General features: G+C 34.6%; 3 protein-coding genes across 9 annotated transcripts in view; 1 reads left to right on the forward strand and 2 right to left on the reverse strand.

Moving 5' to 3' along the window:
* LOC112055434 (zinc finger protein 271-like) overlaps nucleotides 1-26,814 on the reverse strand; it is a 74,929-nt gene that overhangs the window by 40,181 nt on the left and 7,934 nt on the right. For 2 of the 4 annotated variants that reach the window (XM_052890199.1, XM_052890195.1), the window contains exons 3-6: nucleotides 25,479-25,571; nucleotides 25,171-25,314; nucleotides 24,351-24,842; nucleotides 24,161-24,243 (exon numbers count right to left, since the gene is read on the reverse strand). In XM_052890199.1, the coding sequence (XP_052746159.1) occupies nucleotides 24,161-24,243; nucleotides 24,351-24,842; nucleotides 25,171-25,314; nucleotides 25,479-25,571 (812 nt within the window). Of the gene's footprint in view, nucleotides 1-24,160; nucleotides 24,244-24,350; nucleotides 24,843-25,170; nucleotides 25,315-25,478; nucleotides 25,572-25,689; nucleotides 26,741-26,814 lie in introns of all 4 variants that reach the window. The other 2 variants (XM_052890197.1, XM_052890196.1) reach the window with 2 other exon arrangements.
* LOC112057567 (zinc finger protein 436) lies at nucleotides 1,563-15,876 on the reverse strand. Of its 4 annotated transcripts, none has more exons than XM_052890200.1 (8): nucleotides 14,561-14,926; nucleotides 14,141-14,315; nucleotides 13,946-14,038; nucleotides 13,642-13,776; nucleotides 12,860-13,324; nucleotides 12,691-12,773; nucleotides 12,541-12,602; nucleotides 1,563-2,904 (listed from the first exon to the last, which is right to left on the reverse strand). In XM_052890200.1, the coding sequence occupies exons 1-8, from the start codon at nucleotides 14,638-14,640 to the stop codon at nucleotides 1,784-1,786; spliced, it is 2,214 nt and encodes a 737-aa protein (XP_052746160.1). In that variant the 5' UTR covers nucleotides 14,641-14,926; the 3' UTR covers nucleotides 1,563-1,783. The 4 variants fall into 4 exon arrangements, with proteins under 4 accessions (XP_052746160.1, XP_052746163.1, XP_052746162.1 ...); XM_052890201.1 differs by lacking the exon at nucleotides 1,563-2,904 and adding an exon at nucleotides 6,454-9,426 and having other exon boundaries at nucleotides 13,642-13,785; nucleotides 14,561-14,911; XM_052890203.1 differs by lacking the exons at nucleotides 12,541-12,602; nucleotides 12,691-12,773; nucleotides 12,860-13,324; ... (1 more) ...; nucleotides 13,946-14,038; nucleotides 14,141-14,315 and adding exons at nucleotides 3,247-3,308; nucleotides 3,392-3,474; nucleotides 3,581-3,916; nucleotides 4,555-4,729 and having other exon boundaries at nucleotides 14,561-15,876.
* The window catches only part of LOC112055441 (uncharacterized), a 58,916-nt gene continuing 36,231 nt past the window's right edge, over nucleotides 4,130-26,814 (forward strand). Inside the window, exon 1 of the mRNA XM_024095559.2 lies at nucleotides 4,130-4,180. The gene's annotated coding sequence lies outside the window, so the exon portion shown is untranslated. The remainder of the gene's footprint in view (nucleotides 4,181-26,814) is intronic.

Here is a 26,814-nt window from a genome sequence, read left to right on the forward strand (position 1 = left end):
AGAGGATATTAAGAGGCCATGTTAAAGAGTGCAACGTTCTTTTTGAATTTCATCATATAACTGTATCAGACATAAAAAAAACTTTTAGACTGTTAAAATTAAAAAGAACTGGAGACATGTGGGGCATGTCAGTGAAAGTAATATCTAACATCATTGATGTCATTGCTCCCCACTTAGCTATTATTTTTAATGAATGCGTGGATTTGGGTATCTTTCCGAACCTAATGAAACATGGCAAACTGTTACCACTTTTTAAATCAGGTGACAAGACTGATGTTAATAATTATAGACCAATTACAATACTGCCAACACTTAGTAAGGTTTTTGAAAAAATCATTTTAAATCAACTTTTAAGTCATTTTAATTTAAATAATTTATTTCACCCTGAACAGTATGGTTTTACTAAAGGTCGCAGTACAACTGATGCAGGTGCTAAACTTTTAAAACATATATATGATGCATGGGAAAATGCTAATAATGCTATTGGTGTATTTTGTGATTTGTCCAAAGCATTCGATTGTGTTGACCATAACATTCTTTTACTTAAGTTAAGCTACTATGGCATAAAAAGTGTTGCACTTGATCTCATCGCCTCTTATCTTAGTGATAGAACACAAAAGGTATGCATAAATGATTCAAAGTCTCGCGGTTTTTCTAACACAATGGGCGTCCCACAGGGTTCAATTCTGGGTCCTGTGAGATAGTACTGTTTGCTGACGACACATCCCTAATTTTTAAGAGTGACAGAAGTAAAGATAATTCCGACGATGTAAACCGTGCCATATCGCATGTGTCGCATTGGTTCACTGTTAACAACTTACTTTTAAATGCAAAGAAAACTAAATGTATTGAGTTTTCATTACCAAATGTTATAAAATTAGATAAGTCTATAATGATCAATGGTGATACACTAGAAATAGAGAATTCCACAGTTTTCCTGGGAGTGACCTTGGATTCTAAACTTCAGTGGGGTGCTCATATAGAAAAACTGTCAGGTAAACTCAGCTCATCTGCTTTTGCAGTGAGAAAAGTAAGACAGTTTACTGATGTTGATACAGCTAGACTTGTTTATTTTCACAGCGTAATGTCTTACGGTATTTTGTTGTGGGGCAAGGCTGCTGATATACATTCTATATTTGTACTTCAAAAAAGAGCAATTCGAGCAATATATCAACTAAAATCACCCTTCGTCAAAAGTTTAAAGAAATAGGCATTTTTACAGTAGCCTGTCAGTATATATATAACAGTATAGTTTATGTAAGACAAAATATTAATTTGTACAAACGAAAAGGAGATTTAAACCCACGTCTTACTAGACACGGGCATAAGTTAGTTATTTCTGCATATCGTCTCCAAAGAGTTAAAAAATCTTTTGTGGGTTTGGGTGTACTCTTCTATAACAAGATCCCCAAGACTGTGATGGACTTGCCAATGCCATCTTTAAGCAATGTGTTAAAAAACATTTACTTTGTCGAGGTTACTACACTATTGATGAGTTCCTTAACGACAAAGGTGCTTGGAGGCCATTGGATCTGCTTCCACCTTCACACAGGAAATAAAACTATAAGAAATTGTAATTTAATTGTTATCAAATGTAAATTGTAATACTGTATGACTTTTTCAAAAGAGCAACTGTTGAGTTTCTTGCCGGTATCTTCTCAGCAGAACCTGCCTTCCGAACCGGTGGTAGAATCTTTACAAATAGTCAACTGACGTGTCAAAAGTGCTTGTAAACTGAGCCTACTTGAAATAAATGAATTTTGAATTTTGCATTGCTTCTCTTTCACGATAAAGGCTTTTCACCAGTGTGGGTTCTATTATGTCTTTTTAAATTACTTTTCAGAGCACATTTATAATTGCATGTCTCACAAGAAAAAGGCTTTTCGCCAGTGTGCGTTTTCATATGATATAATAAACTATGTTTATGTGCACATTTATAATTACATATTTTACAGGAGTATGGCTTATTGCCAGTGTGCGTTATCATGTGACTTATTAAACTATCTTTTTTTGCAGTTTTATAATTGCATATATCACAAAAATAAGGCTTCTCATCAGTGTGGGTTCTATTATGTCTTTTTAAATGACTTTTCTGAGCACATTTATAATTGCATGTCTCACAAGAAAAAGGCTTTTCGCCAGTGTGCGTTTTCATGTGATATGTTAAATAACTTTTATCTGCTGTTTTATAATTGCATATGTCACAAGAATAAGGCTTTTCACTGGAGTGGTTTCTTTTGTGTAAAATTATGTGACTTTTCTGTGCAGCTTTAAAATTGCACATTTCACAAGAATAAGGCTTCTCACCAGTGTGATATCTTTCATGTATAATTAAGTAACTTTTCCGCGCAGTTTTAAAATTGCATGTCTTACAGGAATAAGGCTTCTCACCAGTGTGGGTTCTTTTATGTACTAATAAATCCCTTTTTCGTAAACATTTAAAATTGCATGTCTCACAGGAATAAGGCTTCTCACCAGTGTGGGTTCTTCTATGACTCACTAAATGACATTGGTAAGCAGTTTTAAAATCGCATGTCTCACAAGAGTAAGGCTTCTCACCAGTGTGGGTTCTTCTATGATTTACTAAATGACTTTTGTATGCAGTTTTATAATTGCATGTCTCACAAGAATGACGCTTCGCACCAGTGTGGCTTTTCACGCGTGGATTCTTATCTAGTACAGTTTTCTTGGGTTTTTTGTAAATATCACATAACCGTACTACACAATTTGTTAATCTATTTATGTCGTACATAGACGATGTGTTGGCGTTGCTTTGAGACAATTGGTTGTCCAGTTCGTCAATGTTAGTCTCAAGGATTTGTTCACTTTTCCAGGTCGCAGCTGCTTCTTCAATTGCCTGCACTTTGTTGTCGTTTGCTGCACGTCTCGCGGACAGTGGAGCGACTGAAACAATACACTCTTCTTATCAATTATCAATTTACACATAACATGTACATGACTGTCGAGGGGAAATGAAGCTAATTTAAATGTAAAAGGATGAGGTGCTACCTGATATTCTATTCTTCAAAATATCTAATACAATGTATGATGTATGCTTTGAGTCTTTATTTTAACATCAATAAATGACAAAGATTCCTCACACATCCTGTTTATATAATAATACATGAAATACATGAATGATGCAAAAGGTCTTTATGAAATAAGCAAGAGCTTCCCTTTTCACAATATAGCTCATAGTATAAACCATAGCAAAGAGAGAATCACAAACAAGTGTTCTTGTCTCACCTGTCGCCTGAGCGCAGCCTGCAGCCGGGGGAGGGGCATCATTCAGCCTCTGACTTCCTGTCCTGTGAAACATTGCAGCAGAATGTGAGTTTGCTAGCGCACTACACGAAGCTGTGTTATGACACTGGTGTCATTGTATACTGACTTGTTCTGCAACACGAGTAAGTCACAGCTGCGGCTCACAGCTGCACGAGGCTCGCACACTTGTGATGCATCACATGCAGCGTTCTGTCAAATACAAAACTCAGTCACAACATGTCTGTCCATCCACAGAGGAAGTATGTTAAATACACAGCGGTCACATAGCACCACCATGAAGTGGCTACAGTCTCACCTGGAGATGCATGATCATATGTTCATTGTATGCATCTTCTTGCGCAAAGTCTTCATAACATAATGTACACTCAAAGATAGCACATTCAATCTTTATGTAAGTCTCTGACTCGGTCACATTTTCCGCGACCTCCGCTGCTTCATCAACTAGCATTGATTCCAACTTTATGCTCACGTCAGAGTATTCATCTTTAGTTACACAGTCATTGTTGGAATTGTCTCTCTGATTGTCATCTTCATGTACCAATTCCGAGTTATCAGCATTTAATATGAAGTCAGAACTGTCTTCATGCTTTAGCACAAATGTTGCAACATCTACTACAGATTCTGATTTGATCTGAAACAAGTGCAGTTTACTTTCCTACAGGTATATTTTCTTTCCTATCCATCCTATGATTCCTATCATCATCATCATCCATCATCATTGTCCCCTTAAAGGAAAGGATTTGAAGCTCAGACCACAAGTGTTATAATTTACAAACTATAAGTAATGATAGATTTTGCATGTTTAAGGCATTCATTATGGAACTGCCTGTATACTGTATGTATACTGTTAGTAGCAGTTGATACAGCAGCAAGCCATAAAATCAAAAATTGAATTGTACTCAAGACACAATAGCTAACATCATGACAGCCCAGTAGATATGACCTCTGCGTCCAATTCGGGAGGGCAGAGGTTGGAATCTGGTCCGGCCACGCACCTCCAACTTTTTAATTATATGCATCATGTCAGTTTCAGTATATGCCTTTAAAGAAATTAAATATGATCTGTCTCAAACAGTGAACAAAAAACAATATGAGATATACCTGAGAATTATCTTAATTCTCTACATGCCTTAAGTCTGCCAATTCACATTGGGCCAGTGTGGTGGACTAAGACCTAATTTCTCTCATTCTGAGAAGAAACTCAGGCTCAGCAGTGAACCAAATTTGGGATGATGATGATGATGGATGATGAACATTCAATAAACTGACCTGCACTGTTGAAGGTATGGCATCAGAACGAATCTGCCTTACACAACTCTTTGTTGTATAAAAGTCTTCATTTACAAAATGCCGTGAGCAGACCACAGCAGGGTCGGGCAGGTGATGGTCTTGTATGCCGAGGGCTCTGAGCCAAGCAGCTCGGAGATTTTCTTCACTGGGTAACCTGGATATACACAACCAAATAATACAATTAATATTTAATTGGTGTTGGAAATGGCCTCCTCGATTTTTGTAATGATGATTTGTCTCTTATAAGAAACCCTGAATTTTTGGAAGTTTAAAAAAAAGAAAAGGAAGAAGAGTTTGAAAGGGTTAGATGCTATCCAATTATTAGTTACAATGGTCAAAATACTCTTAGATAAATGATATTACACAGTAGCAGAGTTCCTTAAATGACAAATTATTTTATATCAATAAATGTAAATGAATACCTAATGTTTTGATAGTATTACCCTTGGTTTAATCTTGTTTTATTCTTTTTGTTCATTGACTTTAATTTATGAAATGACATTGTAAATAATTGACAATTGTAATATTACTAAATAAAAATTATTTTAATGTACTCGGCTTGCACGCCTATGAGGCAGATTGTTTATAAACATTATAATGTAACAATATCTGTATAAGACCACATTCTGGCAATAAATGATCTATGATTATGAACTATTTAAAAATTAAAAATAAACATTGTTGCATGTTACCAAACAAACTGTAGGAATGAATAGCTTTGTGATATGGTTTGAGGTTTCATATTGAAATGAAATGAGGAGTAGAAAAATACTTTGTCTCACTTGTGAAAGGTGACTCCAGTTCCCTCAGATGTTGACGCATTGTCTGAAGTATTTACACAGAACGGCACGCAGCACTGCATTTTTGTTGTTGTTTCAGTTGAGCCAAGATTAGAGATTTCCTCCAACAATATAACTCTTTATTCAGCAGCAACTATGAGCAGATATTATTTATACAGTTACAATGGCAATGGTAAAACTTTACTTTCTGCAGTATGATATTGATAATTCGCCCCCTACAGTACGGCTATGCTTTTTAAATTTTATTTATACGATCTTTTAATTTATTTTATTCTGAAATATGACATAATTATAGAAATAATATTAAGATACTTTTATTTGACGTCCGTGACTCCGTGACGTGACGAGTTAAAAAAATAAAAATTAGGCACAACCACAGAATACAACAGTGAACAGTCACAGATCAGATGACAGATCTCTATTTCATTTATTTTCCAAGCAAGTGCTCGGAAAATTAATGTAATTATTATTTATCTACACTATAATCTCAAAATTAAATGACAAACCCATAACTTTACTGCCCAAATTTAAAAAATGTATGCAATATTTGATTTTATTTATTATTGGGCCGATTTCGTTAAAAATACACAGAGTGACTAATCGCTTGGTAGTGTACTTATTCTTAGGTAGTGTACATAGAGTACATTGAATATAGGGTATAGAGTCCTCAGATGCCATCTCCGCTTAGCGCCATCATGTGAGCAGATAGAGAACTACACCAATTATAATATATACCCATAAGTATAAAATGAGCGTCGAATTACGTATATAAACCTATATCCATAGAGACATAAACATAATGTTTACCTACTAGTATTAACTGTTCTTTAATTCTATTATTTTATTTTGGAATTCGGATACAAATAATCAAAACACAAATGGGATACATATAATCATTTATTGTTTCTCCTTTTGTGAACATAAACAACTCCGTCTCTTTGAATAGAGTCATCTTCGTCAAAACCTCTAGTGGTACCCCTTAACAATATATTTGTTGACTTACACCAATTAAATGTAAAAAATCTGCACGAAAAAATAAAAAAAGAACTCTACTAAATCTCAAGACAAGACATATATAACAGAGTTCTCGGAATCCAAAGTAAAGCACAGGTCAAAACGATTTATAACAGTCACCAAAATCCATAAAAAAAGCCAGGTCGTCGGGAAAGATCAACGCAAAAAAACACCATGAAGAAAGCAGAAGAAATAAAACCGTTTCGTCTACAAAATTAAACAAAATGTCACAAGCCGCACAAGGTTATACTTTTGTTTTTAATACCTGGCTTATAATTACCTCAGAAACCTGCTGGTCAAAGTGCCTTAAAGCGCCATCTATTGAGCAAATAGGGAATTAAGGAGGCATATGCAATTTGTACTGAGGTTGTAATGTACAGACTGATTACACCCTGGTAGTGTAGTTTAAATGGCTTCACTTCTTTGCGCGATCACCCCTTCTGGTGATTTACTGTATTCTGAGAGGTAATTGTGTCTTAAAAAAAATTATATATTTTTAAATAATTTAGCAGAACATTAATGAGCAATTTAATACCATTTAGAAAAAGCTGTCAACTAGCCTATTGACCACGTTGGATGTTATTAATCACGTCTATGAAATGGTAAAAAGAAAAATTCTTCCCTACATGCAAAGTTAAGAATGTTATTCTTTGTCTATACCAGAGTTCCCCAAACTTTTTTGTGTCATAGACCCCTTGCCATGTTTTTCTTAGGTACTTGTACCGAATCGTAAATCTATGGGTAGACCCCCTACATACCTGACATCTGACATTAATTTCCTGTTTTGTAACTGTAGTGAAGTTTAGTGTTAAAAATTTAAAATAAAAACACATGTTAATTTATACATTTAATTGAATTTAATTTAAATATGAAAATGAGAAGGATGAACCTGATGCTTTAATAATAAAGATATAAGATAGTATGATGTAAATAGTCGACCCCCATTTTCATTTCATGGACCCCCAAATTTTTTTTCGCTGACGTAGACCCCTTGCAGGTTGTCATAGACCCCTAGGGGTCGATATAGACCACTTTGGGAATCACTGGTCTATACTATAAAGTGGGGTATCGTTGGATAGATACTTGTAGTTAAAATGCTAACATACGGAACCTTACACTGCGCATGGCCCAACATGCACTTTGCCGGTTTTCTATACTTATAATAAATCTGTAGAGAGGTCAATTCTGCACATGAAATATATTTCCAAAATAACTATCAGGGGGTGATTAGTGATCGATACTGATGCCAAAAATGCAATCAGTAAAATTTTTGTCTGTCTGTCTGTCTGTATATTCTTTATAGAAACAAAAACTACTCGACGGATTTTAACCAAACTTGGTACAATTATTCTTTATACTCCTGGGCAGGTTATAGTATACTATTCATCACGCTAAGATCAATAGGAGCAGAGCAGTGAAGGGAAATGTTGGGAAAACCGCAGAAGTTACTCCATTTTTTAAGCTTCCGTCGCCGTCGCGTGGTAGGGTAGGGTTAGAGTAGGGGCAGGGTAGGGGTAGGGAAGGGGTAGGAGTAGTAGTAGGGTTTCACGCGGACGAAGTCGCGGGCGTCCGCTAGTTGTAAATATTTTTGTAAAATATACCTCCATCTGTTTGGTAGATGTAGGTATAAGGTACATATAAAAAGGTATATAAAACAATAAATCTATAATATAAAAATGAATGTATGCTAAATGGAATGTGTGTCTAAGCACAAATTTCTATAATGGCTACTTTGCTTGAAGCCCAAGTACTTAACACATGTGGGAGAAAGATTAAGACATACATTGTTTTGTATACCATCAGTATCATTCACAGCATTGCTTCTCTCTCACGATAAAGACTTTTCACCAGTGTGGGTTCTATTATGTTTTTTTAAATTGCTTTTCTGAGCACATTTATAATTGCATGTCTCACAAGAAAAAGGCTTTTCGCCAGTCTGCGTTTTCATATGATATAATAAACTATGTTTATGTGCACATTTATAATTACATTTACATTTTACAAGAGTACGGCTTATTGCCAGTGTGCGTTTTCATGTGACTTATTAAACTATCTTTTTTTGCAGTTTTATAATTGCATATATCACAAGAATAAGGCTTCTCACCAGTGTGGGTTCTATTATGTCTTTTTAAATCACTTTTCTGAGCACATTTATAATTGCATGTCTCACAAGAAAAAGGCTTTTCGCCAGTGTGCGTTTTCATGTGATATGTTAAATAACTTTTATCTGCTGTTTTATAATTGCACATTTCACAAGAATAAGGCTTCTCACCAGTGTGGGTTCTTTTATGTACTAATAAATCCCTTTTTCGTAAACATTTAAAATTGCATATCTCACAGGAATAAGGCTTCTCACCAGTGTGGGTTCTTCTATGACTCACTAAATGACATTGGTAAGCAGTTTTAAAATCGCATGTCTCACAAGAGTAAGGCTTCTCACCAGTGTGATATCTTTCATGTATAATTAAGTAACTTTTCCGCGCAGTTTTAAAATTGCATGTCTTACAGGAATAAGGCTTCTCACCAGTGTGGGTTCTTTTATGTACTAATAAATCCCTTTTTCGTAAACATTTAAAATTGCATGTCTCACAGGAATAAGGCTTCTCACCAGTGTGGGTTCTTCTATGACTCACTAAATGACATTTGTATGCAGTTTTAAAATTGCATGTCTTACAGGAATAAGGCTTCTCACCAGTGTGGGTTCTTTTATGTACTAATAAATCCCTTTTTCGTAAACATTTATAATTGCATGTCTCACAAGAATAATGCTTCGCACCAGTGTGGCTTTTCACGTGTGGATTTTTATCTAGTACAGTTTTCTTGGGTTTCTTGTAAATATCACATAAACGTACTACACAATTTGTTAATCTATGTATGTCATACATACACGATGTGTTGGCGTTGCTTTGAGACAACTGGTTGTCCAGTTCACCAATGTCAGTCTCAAGGATTTGTTCACTTTTCCAGGTCGCAGCTGCTTCTTCAGTTGCCTGCACTTTGTTGTCGTTTGCCGCAAGTCTCGCGGACAGTGGGGCGACTGAAACAATACACTCTTCTTATCAATTATCAATTTACACATAACATGTACATGACTGTTGAGGGGAAATGAAGCTAATTTAAATGTAAAAGGATGAGGTGCTAGCTGATATTCTATTCTTCAAAATAGCTGATACAATGTATGATGTACTAAATTATGCTTTGAGTATTTATTTTAACATCGATAAATGACAAAGATTCCTCACACATCTATACTAATATTATAAAGCTGAAGAGTTTGTTTGTTTATTTGATTGAACAAGCTAATCTCTGGGACTACTAGTCCGATTTGAAAAATTCTTTCAGTGTTAGATAGCTCATTTATTGAGGAAGGCTATAGGCTATATATTATCCCTGTATTCCTACGGGAACGGGAACCACGCGGGTGAAACCGCGCGGCGTCAGCTAGTCCTGTTTATTTACAATGTATCATTAGCAAACATGTTCCTATAAAAATACGTCATAATAAAAATTATCCTGTTTGGTTTTCTCCTCAGTTGATTAAACTTCTCAAAACTAAATATAAATACCATGCAAAATTTAAAAAATCCATTAGATTTATTAGAATTTCAGTACCTTCGACGGGACTGTAATCAGTTAATTAAATTTTGTTATGACAAATATTTAAATATAATTGAAACTGAAATTGGGAAAAATCCCAAGTACTTCTGGACATATTTAAAAAATATGCGAAATAGGAGTAGTGCTTATCCACCTATCATGACGTTAAATGGCAAAAACGCTACGGATACTAAATCTGTCTGTGAGTTATTTGCGTGTCACTTTGCCTCTATATATGAAAAAGATGCAGCTGACTTAAGTGAATCAAGTTTTTTTAATTCCAGTACTCTTGATGAAATAGAAAATCTTAATCTTACTCGTCTATCTATTTTTAAAAAACTAAAAAGACTTGATAAGTGTAAGGGGGCTGGACCTGACACTATTCCTCCGATTTTTTTAATCAAATGTGCGTGGCAGATGTCTTTACCTCTTTCAATGATTTTTAACAGGTCTCTAAAGGAGGGTAGCCTTCCCGATATTTGGAAAGAGTCTAGAATTGTTCCTGTTCACAAGTCAGGGAATTTGAAAGATATAAAAAATTACCGACCAATATCTATTATATCTACCATGGCAAAGACTTTTGAATCTTTAGTATACCAACACATGTATGACCATTTAACAAAATACGTAAGTGAAAAGCAGCATGGATTTATGTGCAAACGCTCTACAAATAGAAATCTATTAATACATGTGTCTAATATTGCAGAGTGTATCAATGATGGTTATCAGATGGATGCAATATATGCTGACTTTTCAAAGGCTTTTGATAAGGTTAATCATCGTCTACTTTTATGCAAGCTTCATGCGAACGGTGTCTCCGACACTTTATTGAAATGGAGCAAATCATATCTTGAGAACAGGAAGTCAAGGGTAGTTATTAATGGTCAACAATCAGAAGTGTTTATAGCTGATTCAGGAGTTCCTCAGGGGTCAAATTTAGGACCACTATTTTTCAATATATTTATAAATGACATAATTGACATTATTCAAAATAGCACCGCAAGTCTTTTTGCCGATGACCTTAAATTAACGCGAATTATTAAGTGCGACCATGATACAAAATTGTTACAGGATGATTTGATTAACCTACGCGATTGGTGTTATACAAATAGTTACCACATTAAATTCACGCGGAAAGAAAATATAATAAAATCTGTATATAACATAAACGACAGGCGGTTGACTGAGGTGGATAAGATCCGTGACTTAGGAGTTGTTCTGGATAGCAAACTAACTTTTGTACCCCATATAGACAAAGCTATTGGCCTGGCTAACAAGTCATTGGGATTTGTTTTCAGGAGTTCCAAAAATTTTAAACAATGTGCCTCTTTAATAAGACTATTTGATTGTTATGTAAGAAACTACCTTGAATATTGTTGTGCAGTTTGGTCTCCTTACACTAAACTTCATATAATGCGTATTGAGAGAGTACAGCAACGATTTATGAGGCAGCTCTCTTATAGGTTTAATAAAAAACTCCAAAATTATAGTGACAGATTAAACTTTTATAAGAAGCATAGACTTGAAAATAGACGACAGCTGATGGCGATGACATTTTTGTATAATTTATTTAATAATAGAATTGATTGTCCGGAGCTGGTTCACAGGTTTGCGATTAGAGCACCAAGAACTAGCGCACCTCGGTATCCTTGCAGTTTATTATTTCACAAGCCATGTAGGACAAAGTTAGGTAAACACTCTCCCATACCAAAAATGTCTGACATTTATAATAATTTCGTAAAAATTCAAAATGAAATTGACTTATTTTTCAATAGATATTCTGACTTTAGACGTAAAATAATTGACACTTTTAATCTCTGACATTTTTACTCTTTACCTTTTTTTTTAATTGTAATAATCTCTTCCAGTTGTATAAATTGACATATCTTTAATTTTTAACTATTGATCGTATTTTTTTTTTTAACATTTTTATTATTTAATTCTTAATTTCTTTCATTTGTACCAATTGTATTTTTTTTTGTTTTATTTGCAACCTTAATTGTACCATTTGACATTTTTATGATTTTTATCTTTTAATCATATTATTTATCTGACATTTTTAAATTTAATTATTCTTAATTTTAATTATAGTTTTACTTAAAATAGTATCTGGACTTCTTGTGCCAAACTTGTAATATATTGTACCTATAAATTAAATTATTTACCTATTAATTAAATTACTTATTACTTTTGTGAATTAGATTATAATTGTTTTCTCTATGGATAGTATATACTTGATATCTTAGAGCTTGTTGTACCTATGAATTAATGGATATCTATAACTAAGAAGTGTACATAATATCTAAAATTGTGAAAGTTGTGAAAATCTTTTAATAGCTAAGCATTAACCTAATTTATCAATGTAATTAATTGTAAGCATGAATTTAATGTATTAGCGGTTGATTTTCCTTAATAAATAAATAAATATATAATAAGACATGAATGATGCAAAAGGTCATTATGAATATATAAGCAAGAGCTTCCCTTTTCACAATATAGCTCATAGTTTATACCATAGCAAAGAGAGATTCACAAACAAGTGCTCTTGTCTCACCTGTCGCCTGAGCACAGCCTGCAGCCGGGGGAGGGGCATCATTCAGCCTCTGACTTCCTGTCCTGTGAAACATTGCAGCAGAATGTGAGTTTGCTCGCGCTCTACACGAAGCTGTCATACATTACGTAAGCAGTGTCGTTGTATACTGACTTGTTCTGCAGCACAAGTGAGTCACAGCTGCGGCTCACAGCTGCACGAGGCTCGCACACTTGTGATGCATCACATGCAGCGTTCTGTCAAATACAAAACTCAGTCACAACATGTCTGTCCATCTACAGAGGAAGTATGTTAGATACACAGAAGTGGGCTACAGTCTCACCTGGAGATGCATGATCATATGTTCCTTGTATGCATCTTCTTGCACAAAGGTTTCATAACATAATGTACACTCAAAGACAGCACATTCAATCTTTATGTAAGTCTCTGACTCGGTCACATTTTCCGCGACCTCCGCTGCTTCATCAACTAGCATTGATTCCAACTTTATGCTCACGTCAGAGTATTCATCTTTAGTTACACAGTCATTGTTGGAATTGTCTCTCTGATTGTCATCTTCATGTACCAATTCCGAGTTATCAGCATTTAACATGAAGTCAGAACTGTCTTCACGCTTTACAAGTGTTGCAACATCTCCCACTACAGATTCCTCTGCTGCCGTCTGTTCCTCTTCATCAGTGTGATCTATGTACAAGTCACAGCAGTCAGCTCCTAATGTTGTCCGTGTTAAGGTACACTGCAGATGTTTTGTTGCGCAGTTCATCAATTCCTTATGTTGTATAGTAATCTGAAACAAATGCACTGTTTGCTTGCCTTCAGATAGTTCACCAACGGAAGGTAAGAAGATGTCATCATCGTGATGATAATGTTGATTAACCAATGGCTTAACATGCTCTCCGCTGCACCACCACCACCACCACCACCACCACCACCACCACCACCACCACCACCACCAACAACAACAACAACAACAACAATAACAACAACAACAACAACAACTCTTAGCTGCTACAGACAATTTGTTGAAAGCAGATTGAGGACAACATTAGTATGTCAGGTTTAAGAGTGAATGAAACTAGTCAATTGTTATTACTAAATACTCACAAATTCATCTTGTTCAAGTAAGTCTGTCATCAGTGAATGGGCTCTCAAGCACAAGTCTCTGAATCTGCTGAAGTTAATCAATCTCTGAGCACACAGCACACAGAGCGTTTGCTTCAGGTTTGTTCCACGACACAGCTGAAACAACTGCACAGAATTAGCAAAGGCTGACAATACAGGTGTGGCCAGAAAAGTAGAGACTACATTACACAACAGGAGTCACTTCTGTCTGTCTGTATAAATAATATTGACTGATATCCCTCTACAGGTTTATCACATAGTAGATACAATGATATTGTCAACTCACAGACAGTCCAGTCAGCTGTTGATATGCCTCCTCCAACTTGTGTTTACTCATTAGAAACAGCTTGCTGTCAGAGTCCAGGCATATCATGCACATCTGTAAATATACTACAAGTTACTTCTACATTACTGATTGCATGTTAGTAGTCTTAGCCTTTCCCATGTTAAATATCACAAATAAAACATTCAATAAACTGACCTGCACTGTTGAAGGTATGGCATCAGAGCGAATCTGCCTTACACAACTCTTTGTTGTATAAAAGTCTTCATCTACAAAATGCTGTGAGCAGACCACAGCAGGTTCGGGCAGGTGATGGTCTTGTATGCCGAGGGCTCTGAGCCAAGCGGCACGGAGATTTTCTTCACTGGGTAACCTATGATAATATCAAATTAGTGTTGGCATGGCCTGCTTGATTTTTGTAATGATGTGGTCTTCTACTTTTGTCTGTTATAAGGAAGCCTGAATTTATGAAGCCAATGACATAGAACTATTTAAAAATTAAAACGAATCATTGTTACATGATTAATTCATGTGCTAATGAACATTACCGAACAAACTGTAGGAATGAATAGCTTTGTGATATGGTTTGAGGTTGAAATGGGAGTCGATTTAACTTACTTGTGGAAAGTGACTCCTGTTCCCTCAGATGTTGACGCATTGTCTGAAGTATTTGCACAGAACGGCACGCAGCACTGCATTTTTGGTGTTTATTAAGTCAAGATTAGAGATGGCCTCCAACAATATTGCTCTTTATTCAGCAGCAACTATGAGCAGATATTATTTATATAAGTTACAATGGCAATGGTAAAACTTTCTGCAGTATGATAATGATAATTCGCCCCCCACAGTACGGCTATGCTTTTAATTTAAGCTAAATCATTTAATAAATTCTGAACTCTGACATATAATAAAAAGAAACTTAAAATCACAGACGACAAATGAAGCTTAAAATTGACGTCCGCAAGGAACATATTTGACCACAGACGACAAATGAAGATATTTGACGTCCGCGTCCATGACCTGTTAAAAATTAGCACAGATTATATAGTTATTACGTCTAAAATTAGCCACCACCACAGATTAATATAACAGTCACCTGAGACCATTAAAAAGAAAGGACCTGCCTCGTAGACCGTTACCCCTCTGTCAAAGATCAAGAATCAATGATCTAATGTGTTTATAAAAACTTTTGCAATAGAATCGATGTTTTATTGTTGTAATCGTTTTCGTCGTGTAAGGAGCTGCCTAAAAATGCCGGTTTGTGTAGTTGAATGGCATAAAAAACGGCTAATAATTTGTAGTTTAGTAAAAGATGGATTAAAGTTTAATTTGTAAGTATTTCTACCATAATTTTATCAAATTTGTTATAAAAACGATTTCTAAAAAGAATTCAGAAAAATTTTAACCCCTTTCAATCCTTTAGGGGTTGAATTTTTTTATCCCTATTGCATTTCACACTATATCGATAGTCAATGTAATCTATTACCGTGAACAAAATTCGAGTAATGACGGACTTTCATAATAAAAGTTAAACCCTTTTTTAACCCTTTAGGGGTGAAATTCTTGAAGTACCTACCTTTTTAATACTAGATAAAGCGTATGAATACTAATTTTAGAAATACAACTTGATAAATAACTGATTTTTAAGTTTTTCACAAACTTTGACCCCTTTTAGCCCTTCAAGGGTTGAATTTTAAAAATATTAGAATCACATTACATTTCGCATTTTTTTTTTGATTTACTTTATAATTTTTGTAACTGTAACTCTAAAAATAAAGGACTTGCCATACTAACTTTCAACCCCTATTTCACCCCCTTCTCATTTTATTTTCGCAATAAAAAGTGTCCTATCCTATCTATATCCTTCAGTAGTTTCAGCGTAATGCCCGAATAACAAAAAAACACGGACAGATAGACCAAAAATCGAAATAAAATATTTTTAGCTTCAGTATCGATTATATAACAAAAATTTTCGAAATATCTTCAATGAACAGATTGTACAAAATGTATAAAATTCGTAATATAAGTACAGATTCATGATGGCGTGATGGATGGATTCTAACGTTTGCTATTACAAATGCGAATAAATGTATAGAATTCGACCAGTTTTATTGTAAGTATATAGATAATAGATAAATAGATTCGACCAGTTTTTTCATAATATAACATTTACATAATTATCGACAAGTTATAATTTCATGTATCTTTCCCGTCTCTTCAATTCATAGACAATCTAGCATTACGAAATGTCAAATTCGCAACATTTTCGTTAATCTGTAGAAATAAAACTTGTTGTGATTTCGTTTTTAGTGAAATAAATGTGATATAATAGTTAATTACAAGCAGTTTGTATGTAATTCGCGGTGTGCGCGTTAAATGAAGTGATGTGTATATAAATGATTTAGTTTAAACGGACGGTTTGTGAGAAATATGTGAATGTCGTGACGACGGATCTTTGTTTACCTTTTTTGCCATGTAAGGAAAAAAATACTATAAAATAAGGAATGAGTATATAAGAGGAAGTCTGAAGGTGGCGCCAGTGACAGAAAAATTGAGGAGTAGAAGGTTAGCTTGGTATGGACATGTCATGCGTAGAGAGGAAAGTCATATTACTAGAAAAATGTTGAATGTGCAAAAGGTAGGTCATAAGAGGAAAGGAAGGCCAAAGAAGAGATGGTTGGATTGTGTGAAAGAGGACATGTGTGTAAAAGAAGTGGATGATGAGTTGACGAGTAATAGAAACGAATGGAAAAGATTGACATATTTTTCCGACCCCACTTAAGTGGGATAAGGGTAAGGAGATGATGATTATTATGTAATGCTATTTTATTTATTATATTTAAAATATTGTAATTATTTGTATTATGTATTTATTTATAATGTTTTAAATTCTATCAACAATGTTATATTAAAAAAAGTATTAATTATTATTATATTTATTTTTCTAATTATAGTAACGGTGTTGTTTCATAGATATACCCTTTGACACCTATATCTATGTATCTAAGGATATACCCAAATACAGTATAGTCCGCGATACAGTCGCCGCGATAAACTTCCTATCCTTACTGATTGTCTATGGTTTTCAGTCCGCCATTATTGTTTATAACTTTCGGCATTTAAGAATATGCCTACTACACTTGGGCTTCCATCTGAACCGACGTTTGACGTGCAAATACCATATCTACGCTTAAATCAAAACTGGTCGAATCTATTTATCTATTATCTATATACTTACAATAAAACTGGTCGAATTCTATCCATTTATTCGCATTTGTAATAGCAAACGTTAGAATCCATCCATCACGCCATCATGAATCTGTACTTATATTACGAATTTTATACATTTTGTACAATCTGTTCATTGAAGATATTTCGAAAATTTTTGTTATATAATCGATACTGAAGCTAAAAATATTTTATTTCGATTTTTTGTCTATCTGTCCGTGTTTTTTTGTTATTCGGGCATTACGCTGAAACTACTGAAGGATATAGATAGGATAGGGCACTTTTTATTGCGAAAATAAAATGAGAAGGGGGTGAAATAGGGGTTGAAAGTTAGTATGGCAAGTCCTTTATTTTTAGAGTTACAGTTACAAAAATTATAAAGTAAATCAAAAAAAAAATGCGAAATGTAATGTGATTTCAGTTGTGTGCATTTTAGGAAATTAAATATCATTTTAAGAATATATACACCAAGGAGAAGAAGTGAATCATGAAATTCATGAAAATGTTGGATATAGTAATAATAATAATAATAATAATAATATAGCCTTTATTTCCAAGTACATAAATTACAAAAATTTTACAGTTTACATTTAAAAAATTACAAAAGATACAAAAGTTAAAAAACATTAACATTTCATTTCATTTTGTTGGATATAGTAGCGACATTATTTCCGCATACGAATATTTTTGAAATAAAGTCAGTGGCAATTTATAATGGAAATTTTTAATTTTTAAATTGTTGAAGAAAACAATTGAGAAAAACAAAAAAGCGACAAAAATATTTTTCTATTGAATTAAAGATTATTATTTCTTTCTTTTTTTACCTTGGTTATACACCACTAGTCCAAATGACTATGTAGAACATAATTGGAATTAATGTACACTTACTGTCTGTCTCTAATTATAATTCGTAACATTTTTCTAGCTCTAGAACCTACTAAATTTATTACCGCATAATGTCATATATTCAAAAACCTTTGTACTAAAGTTTCGGCCCCTTGTACATCACTATCTCTCAAACTTCTTTATATAATATCCTAATAACTCTGACTATCACGATTTACGTATACCAGAAAAATAAAAATCTCACCATGTTGCGAAACAAAAGTAATAAATTTTTTTTCCATTAGTATTTCAAATCTTTTATTTATTTTTCTGATCCAGCAATCATAATATTCAAGTCGTATTTGTGTATTGTTTTCTTTATTCTTAATTTAAAAATTTTGCAAGTGGTTGAAGAATCGGTTTATCGGTTTTTTAATAATTTTTAAAATAAAAAAAATAAAAAAAAAAATTCATTTATTTCAGGCATACACCCATATTAGGAAAGATATAAAACAAAAATAAAATTAAGAAGTCGAAATACTATTGTTAAAATGTCAGAATAATAAGAAATGTCAGTAGAAAAGCAGTATGGTCAATATTATTAAAGTCTGTCAGGTTAACTTACAATTTCCGTATCGGCATGGGCACTGTAATATGTCTGTCACAGCAGTGACGGACATAAATACAGTCGAGCCTTGCCGCGATAGCTCTAAGAATGCTGTTGGAACTGCCCCTCACCCTGCGGACCATCGACACGCCTCTTTTTCTTATAACAGTGTTAAAACAGTCTGTTCGCGCGTCGGCGAACATGCCTGATGCACTACAGAATCGGGGCAGCCCCAACAACATCCTAAAAGCATTATTATATAAGACACGGAGGTCGCTATACTTTTTCTTTTTATAGTTAGCCCACAGGCTGCACGTGTAGAGGGATGTACAGTAAGCTTTAAAAAGTGTAATTTTAACCTCTGCTGAGCAACGCGCAAACCTGCGAGCTATCATGTTAGCTCTTATAGATAGAGACCTCCGCTCCCTCTCGATATCGGCATCATCCCTGAGGTCGCTGGTAATCACATGCCCTAGGTATTTAAACTGGCTCACTATACTCAAAGGAACATGAGAAAGTAACACTGGTGGCACATTCCGATGACATGTTCCACCAACCGCCTCAAAAACCATGCACTTGCTCTTCGCGACATTATATTTTAAGCCATGACGACAAGCATACTCTTCACACGTCAGCATGAGCGTCCTTAGTCCACAAATCGACGCACTCAGCAGCACCATGTCGTCTGCGTAACTCAGGTTGTTAATACAAATTCCATCAACATGGCAGCCGACATGTAGGCTGCTGAGCGTGACGATCAACTCGTTCATGTACAAGTTGAATAGAGTAGTTGAACATATTCCGCCTTGTCTGACGCCGCACTCAAGCTGATACGAATCCGACATTGTTCCCGCCCATCGAACATTATTAGACTGGTGGGCATACCAGTACTGGAAAATGTTCAGCAATTCCTGAGGTGTTCCTGTACATTTAAGCTTTTTCCAAAGCAGGTCATACGCCACCAGATCAAACGCTTTAGATAGATCTAGGAAGCACGCAAACACAGGGGTCTTGCGGCTTGTGTAGTATTTCACGGTTTGCTTAAGAGACAGTATTGCACTTTCTGTAGACAATTGAGGACGAAAACCGAACTGATTATCGTGCAGTGTTACATGTTTATTTAACTGTATATTAAGCAAACCGTCAAAAATCTTTGCCGTAACAGTGGCAAGGGAAATTGGTCTGTAGTTATTTTTGTCTGCCAGATCTCCGGTTTTGTTTTTGACTACAGGTACTACCACTGTTTTCATAAGATCATCCGGTAAGTAGCAATGACTCACGCACAGTGAAAAGAACACCGCCAAAACCCTAGAAATATGAGGTCCAGCGTATTGAAGGTGCTCAATGCTGAGTCCGTCATGGCCCGGAGACTTGCCCCTACCAATTTGCTTTATGATGTTACTAACGTCTTTCGCTCGGAAATACATCTCTACCTTTTGACCGTTCACACCAGCATTAAGCACCTCCGACGCCGGCCCTAAAGAAGATTTTATATATATATAGAAATATTTTTGTCGCTTTTTTGTTTTTCTCAATTGTTTTCTTCAACAATTTAAAAATTAAAAATTTCCATTATAAATTGCCACTGACTTTATTTCAAAAATATTCGTATGCGGAAATAATGTCGCTACTATATCCAACAAAATGAAATGAAATGTTAATGTTTTTTAACTTTTGTAACTTTTGTATCTTTTGTAATTTTTAAAAATGTAAACTGTAAAATTTTTGTAATTTATGTACTTGGAAATAAAGGCTATATTATTATTATTATTATTATTATTACTATATCCAACATTTTCATGTATTTCATGATTCACTTCTTCTCCTTGGTCTCAGAATACAGAAAACCACCAGAAGCCACGTTTAGATGTCATTCTATAGTGCGCAGTGTGTCCAAAAATTGTACACAACAGCCTGCACTCGTCGCAATTCTCACCCGCGTAATGTTGCTAGTACATGAAGCTGTTAAATTTTTCCCTATTTTGTGGTAAAAATTTATAATGTTAAAAGGAAAACAATAAGTGTACAGTTCATCACATTAAATGTTAACTTGTATGGTAAATAATAAAAACAGTGGGACCAGTTTTCTAGTGATTGCTAAGAGTCAGCAAGAAAATGAACTCTAAAAAATTTAAGACAAGGACAAATAAATAATAGATATAATAAGACGGTTATTATAAAACTTATCAACTAACAAACTAAAGAAATACATATTTACAATAATAATTTTATATATTCCATATAATTATATTATATTATTATTATAAATATGTATTTCAATCGTGTGCACAGTTATTATTATCTCGTCTTATTTCTCTAATTTTTATGTCTCTTAAAATTCAAGTATAAATAAGGCCATTGAATTGGTTTAATATCTTTTAAGAATGTGTTTTGAAGATAAAAATATTTTATTTAATCCTCTTGCTCAAACAAACAAGCAAACAAGTAGGTACACAAACAAACAAAAGACCAAACAAGCACACGAAAACAAACAAATGTGCAAACAAACAGACAAGAACGAACGAACTTATTATAATATAGCACGCCATTGTTATTTGTAAAATTTTAAAGCTTTAAGATTATTTTACACTTTCTTTATCTGCGCTGATTACCACAATTTTATTTCAACTTAATTGCCGGAACCTATGCCTACCTATTTAGTTGATTAATATTTTACATAAATAATAAATCCTTGAATTGAAATTAAAAGTAGGAAAAATCAAAACAATTACATTGGCAACACTTGAAATGAAGTCATCGGTTTCTATGACAACTAAATTCACGTAAAAATTATTCATTATTTTAACATAAGAATATTTATTTGTGCTACTTACACGTGAAATGTGATCCTATTCAGTTTTTTTTTTTACCAACGGCATTTTTACACGAAGGAATAGCACAAGACGGCTTAATTTAATTAAATTTGTCACCTGTATAGCACGTCAAACAACACGACAAACACAGAGTGAGTAATCGTAAAATGTGTAGTTTAAATGGCTTCACTTCTTTGCGCTATCATTCCTTCTGGTGGTTTTCTGTATTCTGAGTCCTTGGTGTATAAAATGCACACAACTGAAAAGTTGGAAAACGAAACGAATATGGAACGTATTCGTTTTTTAAGATGACGTATAGTAACGGATATCTTAGTTTAGTTATTTCAGATATAACGATACCTACTTGATATCGTTACGATGCCCGCGGTTAACTTCTCAACCCTACTGATTGTCTTTGGTTCATAGTCAGCCATTATTGTTGTTTAAAATTGACATCTAAGAAAATTTCAAGTATATCTATTCTTGTCACACCACACATCCATCTCAACATACGCATTTCGTTCACATGCATTCGTTTACTATCCATCCCTTTCACCGCCCAACATTCTGATCCACAACATTACATAATAATATCGTTATTAATTAATTTAAAGTATAAATTATTGACTATTATTTGTGTGATTGATAAAAATTTACTATCAGAGACATTTCTTTGTTATAATTATGTATTCCAATAGTAAAGAATATATGAAGTCATGTGGAGAATTCATCAATGGATATATGAATATGAATATCTTAGTATAATATACCTACGCTAATGTACTATAATTAAAGTGGGAATAAGAAATTGTATTTAGATATAAATGATACAACAAAGTATTTTTATTTTTTAATCGTCGTCAGTTTCATTACTATTTTCACTACTAGATTCTCCTACATCTATAATAAAACTTGGAGTCGGTTCTTCTGAAGCGGCATCTAGTAGACCATCAAGTTTTAACATTATTTCCTCTTCTGTTTTCACATGCTCTATGCAACTAAACCAAGACACCCTACCGATTTGACATAATCCTTCCCTTATTAACTTCCTTCCTTTATTCAGGTGAGATTGTAATAAAGGGCTAACTTGTAAAGAATATTTATTTTGAAGGTTTTATTATTTCTCCCGACATACGATTTTAATTGTGGCCATATTAATTCAATAGGGTTTAACTCGCAATGGTAGGGCGGAAAGCGCAACACAAATACAGTTTTGTGTGCTGCTATTTTGGCTTTTAAGCCCTATATTTTATGTTCTTTTAAGATAAAAATAATTTGTTCTGCTTAGTTGCCACTCGGAATAAAAGCCCAGCCTCCATACAAAATTGGGACATGTCCTTTATAAACTATTTTTTTTTTAATTAAAAAAAAAATAGACAATCTAGTATTACGAAATGTCAGTCTCACCATTGTCGATAATCTGTAGCAATAAAACTTGTTGTGATTTAGTTTTTAAACAAATTGAAGTCTTTTAATAGTTATTATGAAGCAGTTTTTTATGTAATTCGTGGTATATGCGTTAAATAAAGTGATGTGTATATAAATGTTTTAGTTTAAACAAATGGTTAGTGAGAAATATGTGAATTTCGTGACAATGGATCTCTGTGTACAACTTTCGCCATGTAAGAAAAAAAATACTATACTTCACACAAGTTGTAAGAGAAGGATTGTGACATACATTGTTTTGTATAACATCAGTACCATTCACAGCATTGCTTCTTTCTCACGATACAGGCTTTTCATCAGTGTGGGTTCTATTATGTCTTATTAAATTACTTTTCCGGAAAAATTTATAATTGCATGTCTCACAAGAAAAAGGCTTTTCGTCAGTAAGCGTTTTTATGTGACGTATTAAACTATATTTTTTAGCAGCTTTATAAATGCATATATCACAAGAATAAGGTTTTTCACCATTATGAGTTTTCATGTGAAAAATTAAATGACCTTTTTCTGCGGTTTTATAATTGCATATCTCACAAGAATAAGTCTTTTTACTGGTGTGGTTTCTTTTGTGTAAAATTAAGTTACTTTTCAGCGCAGTTTTAAAGTTTTTATTTTTATTTATTTTTTTATTTTTATCACGTCTTACGAATAAGTCTTCTCACCAGTGTGGGATCTTTTATGTTTAATTAATTGACCTTTCTGCGCAGCTTTAAAGTTGCACGTCTCACAAGAATAAGGCTTCTCACCAGTGTGATATCTTTTATGTACATTATACAGTTACACATCAACTAACAATACATTACTGTTGAGGGGAAATGAAGCTAATTTAAATGTTAAAGGATGAGGTATTAGCTGATATTCTTTTAAAATAGCCGACACAAGAAATGATGCTACGACTTTTTTTCTCATGTTTTCTGTGTCAGCACACTTGTGTGTGTAACATCACTATGAGCCATTCAGTTGTGTATATATGGTATTTTCATGCATAAATCAGAATTATATTTTGAATCTTTATTTTGACCTTGACGAATGACAAAGATTTCTTACACATCCTATTTATACAATAATACTTGAGTGATGCAAAAGGTCATTATGAAATACGCAAGAGCAAAGAGAGAATCACAAACAAGTGGTCTTGTCTCACCTGTGGCCTGAGCGCAGCCTGCAGCCGGGGGAGGGGCATCATTCAGCCTCTGACTTCCTGTCCTGTGAAACATTGCAGCAGAATGTGAGTTTGCTAGCGCTCTACCCGAAGCTGTCATATGTTGCATGCTCGCATGCAAGCAGTGTTATGATACTGACTTGTTCTGCAGCACGAGTGAGTCACAGCTGCGGCTCACAGCTGCACGAGGCTCGCACACTTGTGATGCATCACATGCGCCGTTCTGTCAAATACAAAACTCAGTCACAACATGTCTGTCCATCCACAGAGGAAGTATGTTAGATATACAGAGCCCACATAGCACCGCCATGAAGTGGGCTACAGTCTCACCTGGAGATACATGATCATATGTTCATTGTATGCATCTTCTTGCACAAAGTCTGCAAAACATAATGTGCACCCAAAGACAGTACTTTCACTCTTTATGTAACTCTCTGACTCGGTCACATGTTCTGTGACTGCTACTTTCCTACCAAGAGCTTCACGTATAGCTTCATCCACTAGCATTGATTCCAACTTTATGCTCACGTCAGTGTATTCATCTTCAGATACACACTCATTGTTGGAATTGTCTTTCTGAGTGTCATCTTCAAGAACCAATTCTGAGTTATCAGCATTTGACATGGAGTCAGAACTGTCTTCACGCTTCAGCATAAGTGTAGCACCATCTCCCACCACAGATTCTTCTGCTGCCGTCTGTTCCTCTTCATCAGTGTGATCTATGTACAAGTCACAGCAGTCAGCTCCTAATGTTGTCCGCGTTAAGTTACACCGCAGATGTTTTGTTGCACAGTTCATCAATTCCTTATGTTGTATAGTAATCTGAAACAATTGCACTGTTTACTTTCCTTCAGATAGTTCACCAACGGAAGGTAAGAAGATGTCATCATCGTGCTGATAATGTTGATTAACCAATGGCTTGACATGCTCTCTGATGCACCACCACCACCAACACCACCAACTTCCCAACTCTTAGCTGCTACAGACAATTTGTTGAAAGAAATCATTTATATGCTATGAGAGCTGGGACTCAAACCTAGAACATCAGGATCCGGCAAATACACTGGGGCAACAAGGCAGATTGAGGACAACAAGTATGTCAGGTTTAAGAGAGGATGAAACTAGTCAATTGTTATTACTAAATACTCACAAATTCATCTTGTTCAAGTAAGTCTGTCATCAGTGAATGGGCTCTCAAGCACAAGTCTCTAAATCTGCTGAAGTTAATCAATCTCTGAGCACACAGCACACAGAGCATTTGCTTCAGGTTTGTTCCACGACACAGCTGAAACAACTGCACAGAATTAGCAAAGGCTGACAATACAGGTGTGGTCAGAAAAGTAGAGACTACATTACACAACAGGAGTTACTTGTTTCTGTCTGTCTGTATAAATAATATTAACTGATATCCCTCTACAGTTTTATCACATAGTAGATACAATGGAATTGTCAACTCACAGACAGTCCAGTCAGCTGTTGATATGCCTCCTCCAACTTGTGTTTACTCATTAGAAACAGCTTGCTGTCAGAGTCCAGGCATATCCTGCACATCTGTAAATATACTACAAGTTACTTCTACATAACAGTTAACATATTAGTAGTGCTGTTATAGGTTTGTCTTAGCCTTTCCCATGTTAACTATCACAAATAAAACATTCAATAAACTGACCTGCACTGTTGAAGGAATAGCATGAGAATTAATCTGTCTCACACAACTCTCTGTTGTACAAAAGTCGTCCTCCAGAAAGTGCTGGGAGCAGACCACAGCAGGGTCGGGCAGGTGATGGTCTTGTGTGCCGAGGGCTCTGAGCCAAGCAGTACGGAGATTGCCTTCACTGGGTAAGCTGGAGGTGAACATTCACGATATACACAAGTTTACCTACACACATTACGGTAGCTTTTAGATCTTAGTAGACAGAATAAGACTGGTTGACCAAGACTTGTAAAGTTGTCTGTGAGGTTGACGTCTATGGCCGAAATTCATGAGATAAATAATTGTACTCACGCATGAAAGGTAATTCCGTTTCTCTCAGATGTCGACACATTATCTGAAGTATTTTTGCAGAAAAGCACGCAGCACCGCATCGTTGGTGTGTCGTTCTTCGTCACGAATACAATAAATACAAGTAGTCCTCAACTGATACTGCTTTTTGAGCTCACTATAAACTACTCCAGTCTCCACCGTTAAAAGGAAACACCTAAGATCAGTTAATATTATTCTATAATTTAATTACCACAAAATTCATGCAACACTTCACGTTTCACGAGATAAATAGCAACGTGATTTTAGCTTTACTAAACTACGAGATACTTTTCGGCTTTCTGTTTTTAGTAATGTGTTTCTTAATTTCTACGATTTAATTAAAAATCCGCGTTACGACAATTTATTTTAAATAGATCAATAACAATTTAATACGACGGCGAAATCGAATCGAATTTCGTAAATATTTGACAGCTAAGGTGACAAAAATGACAATTTGACAGTGACTTGGTGGTGACTTGACTTGAAGAGCTCAATTCAATTCAATTTTTGATTTTATGGCTTGCTGCTGTACCAACTGGGTACAATTTACTTCGCCAATGTCGCGTGGTAAGGAAGACACACTTTTAGAGGTTGATCGGTGTAAGCTGGGAATCAAGAATTGATTATTATTCAGCTTAATTTTGACACTATAAATAGCGGATTTTTTTTTTTTGTTAGTGTGGTTGTTAGTCACATTCTGAAAGAATACAAAATTAATATTGTTAGCACATACACATAATATTTACAGCTTAATATGTTATTACATTGAAT

Source organism: Bicyclus anynana, chromosome 27 (assembly GCF_947172395.1).
Source record: "Bicyclus anynana chromosome 27, ilBicAnyn1.1, whole genome shotgun sequence".
Classification (NCBI taxonomy): Eukaryota; Metazoa; Arthropoda; class Insecta; order Lepidoptera; family Nymphalidae; genus Bicyclus; species Bicyclus anynana.

Excerpts from the sequence above, each read along its gene's own strand:
- LOC112057567 (XM_052890200.1), bottom strand. The coding sequence starts at position 14,640 with ATGCAGTGCTGCGTGCCGTTCTGTGCAAATACTTCAGACAATGCGTCA. Across the intron at positions 13,325-13,641 it reads TACTTGAACAAGATGAATTT|ATTACTATACAACATAAGGA; the intron begins GTGAGTATTTAG and ends CATTTGTTTCAG. Across the intron at positions 12,774-12,859 it reads ATATGATCATGCATCTCCAG|AACGCTGCATGTGATGCATC; the intron begins GTGAGACTGTAG and ends TGTATTTGACAG.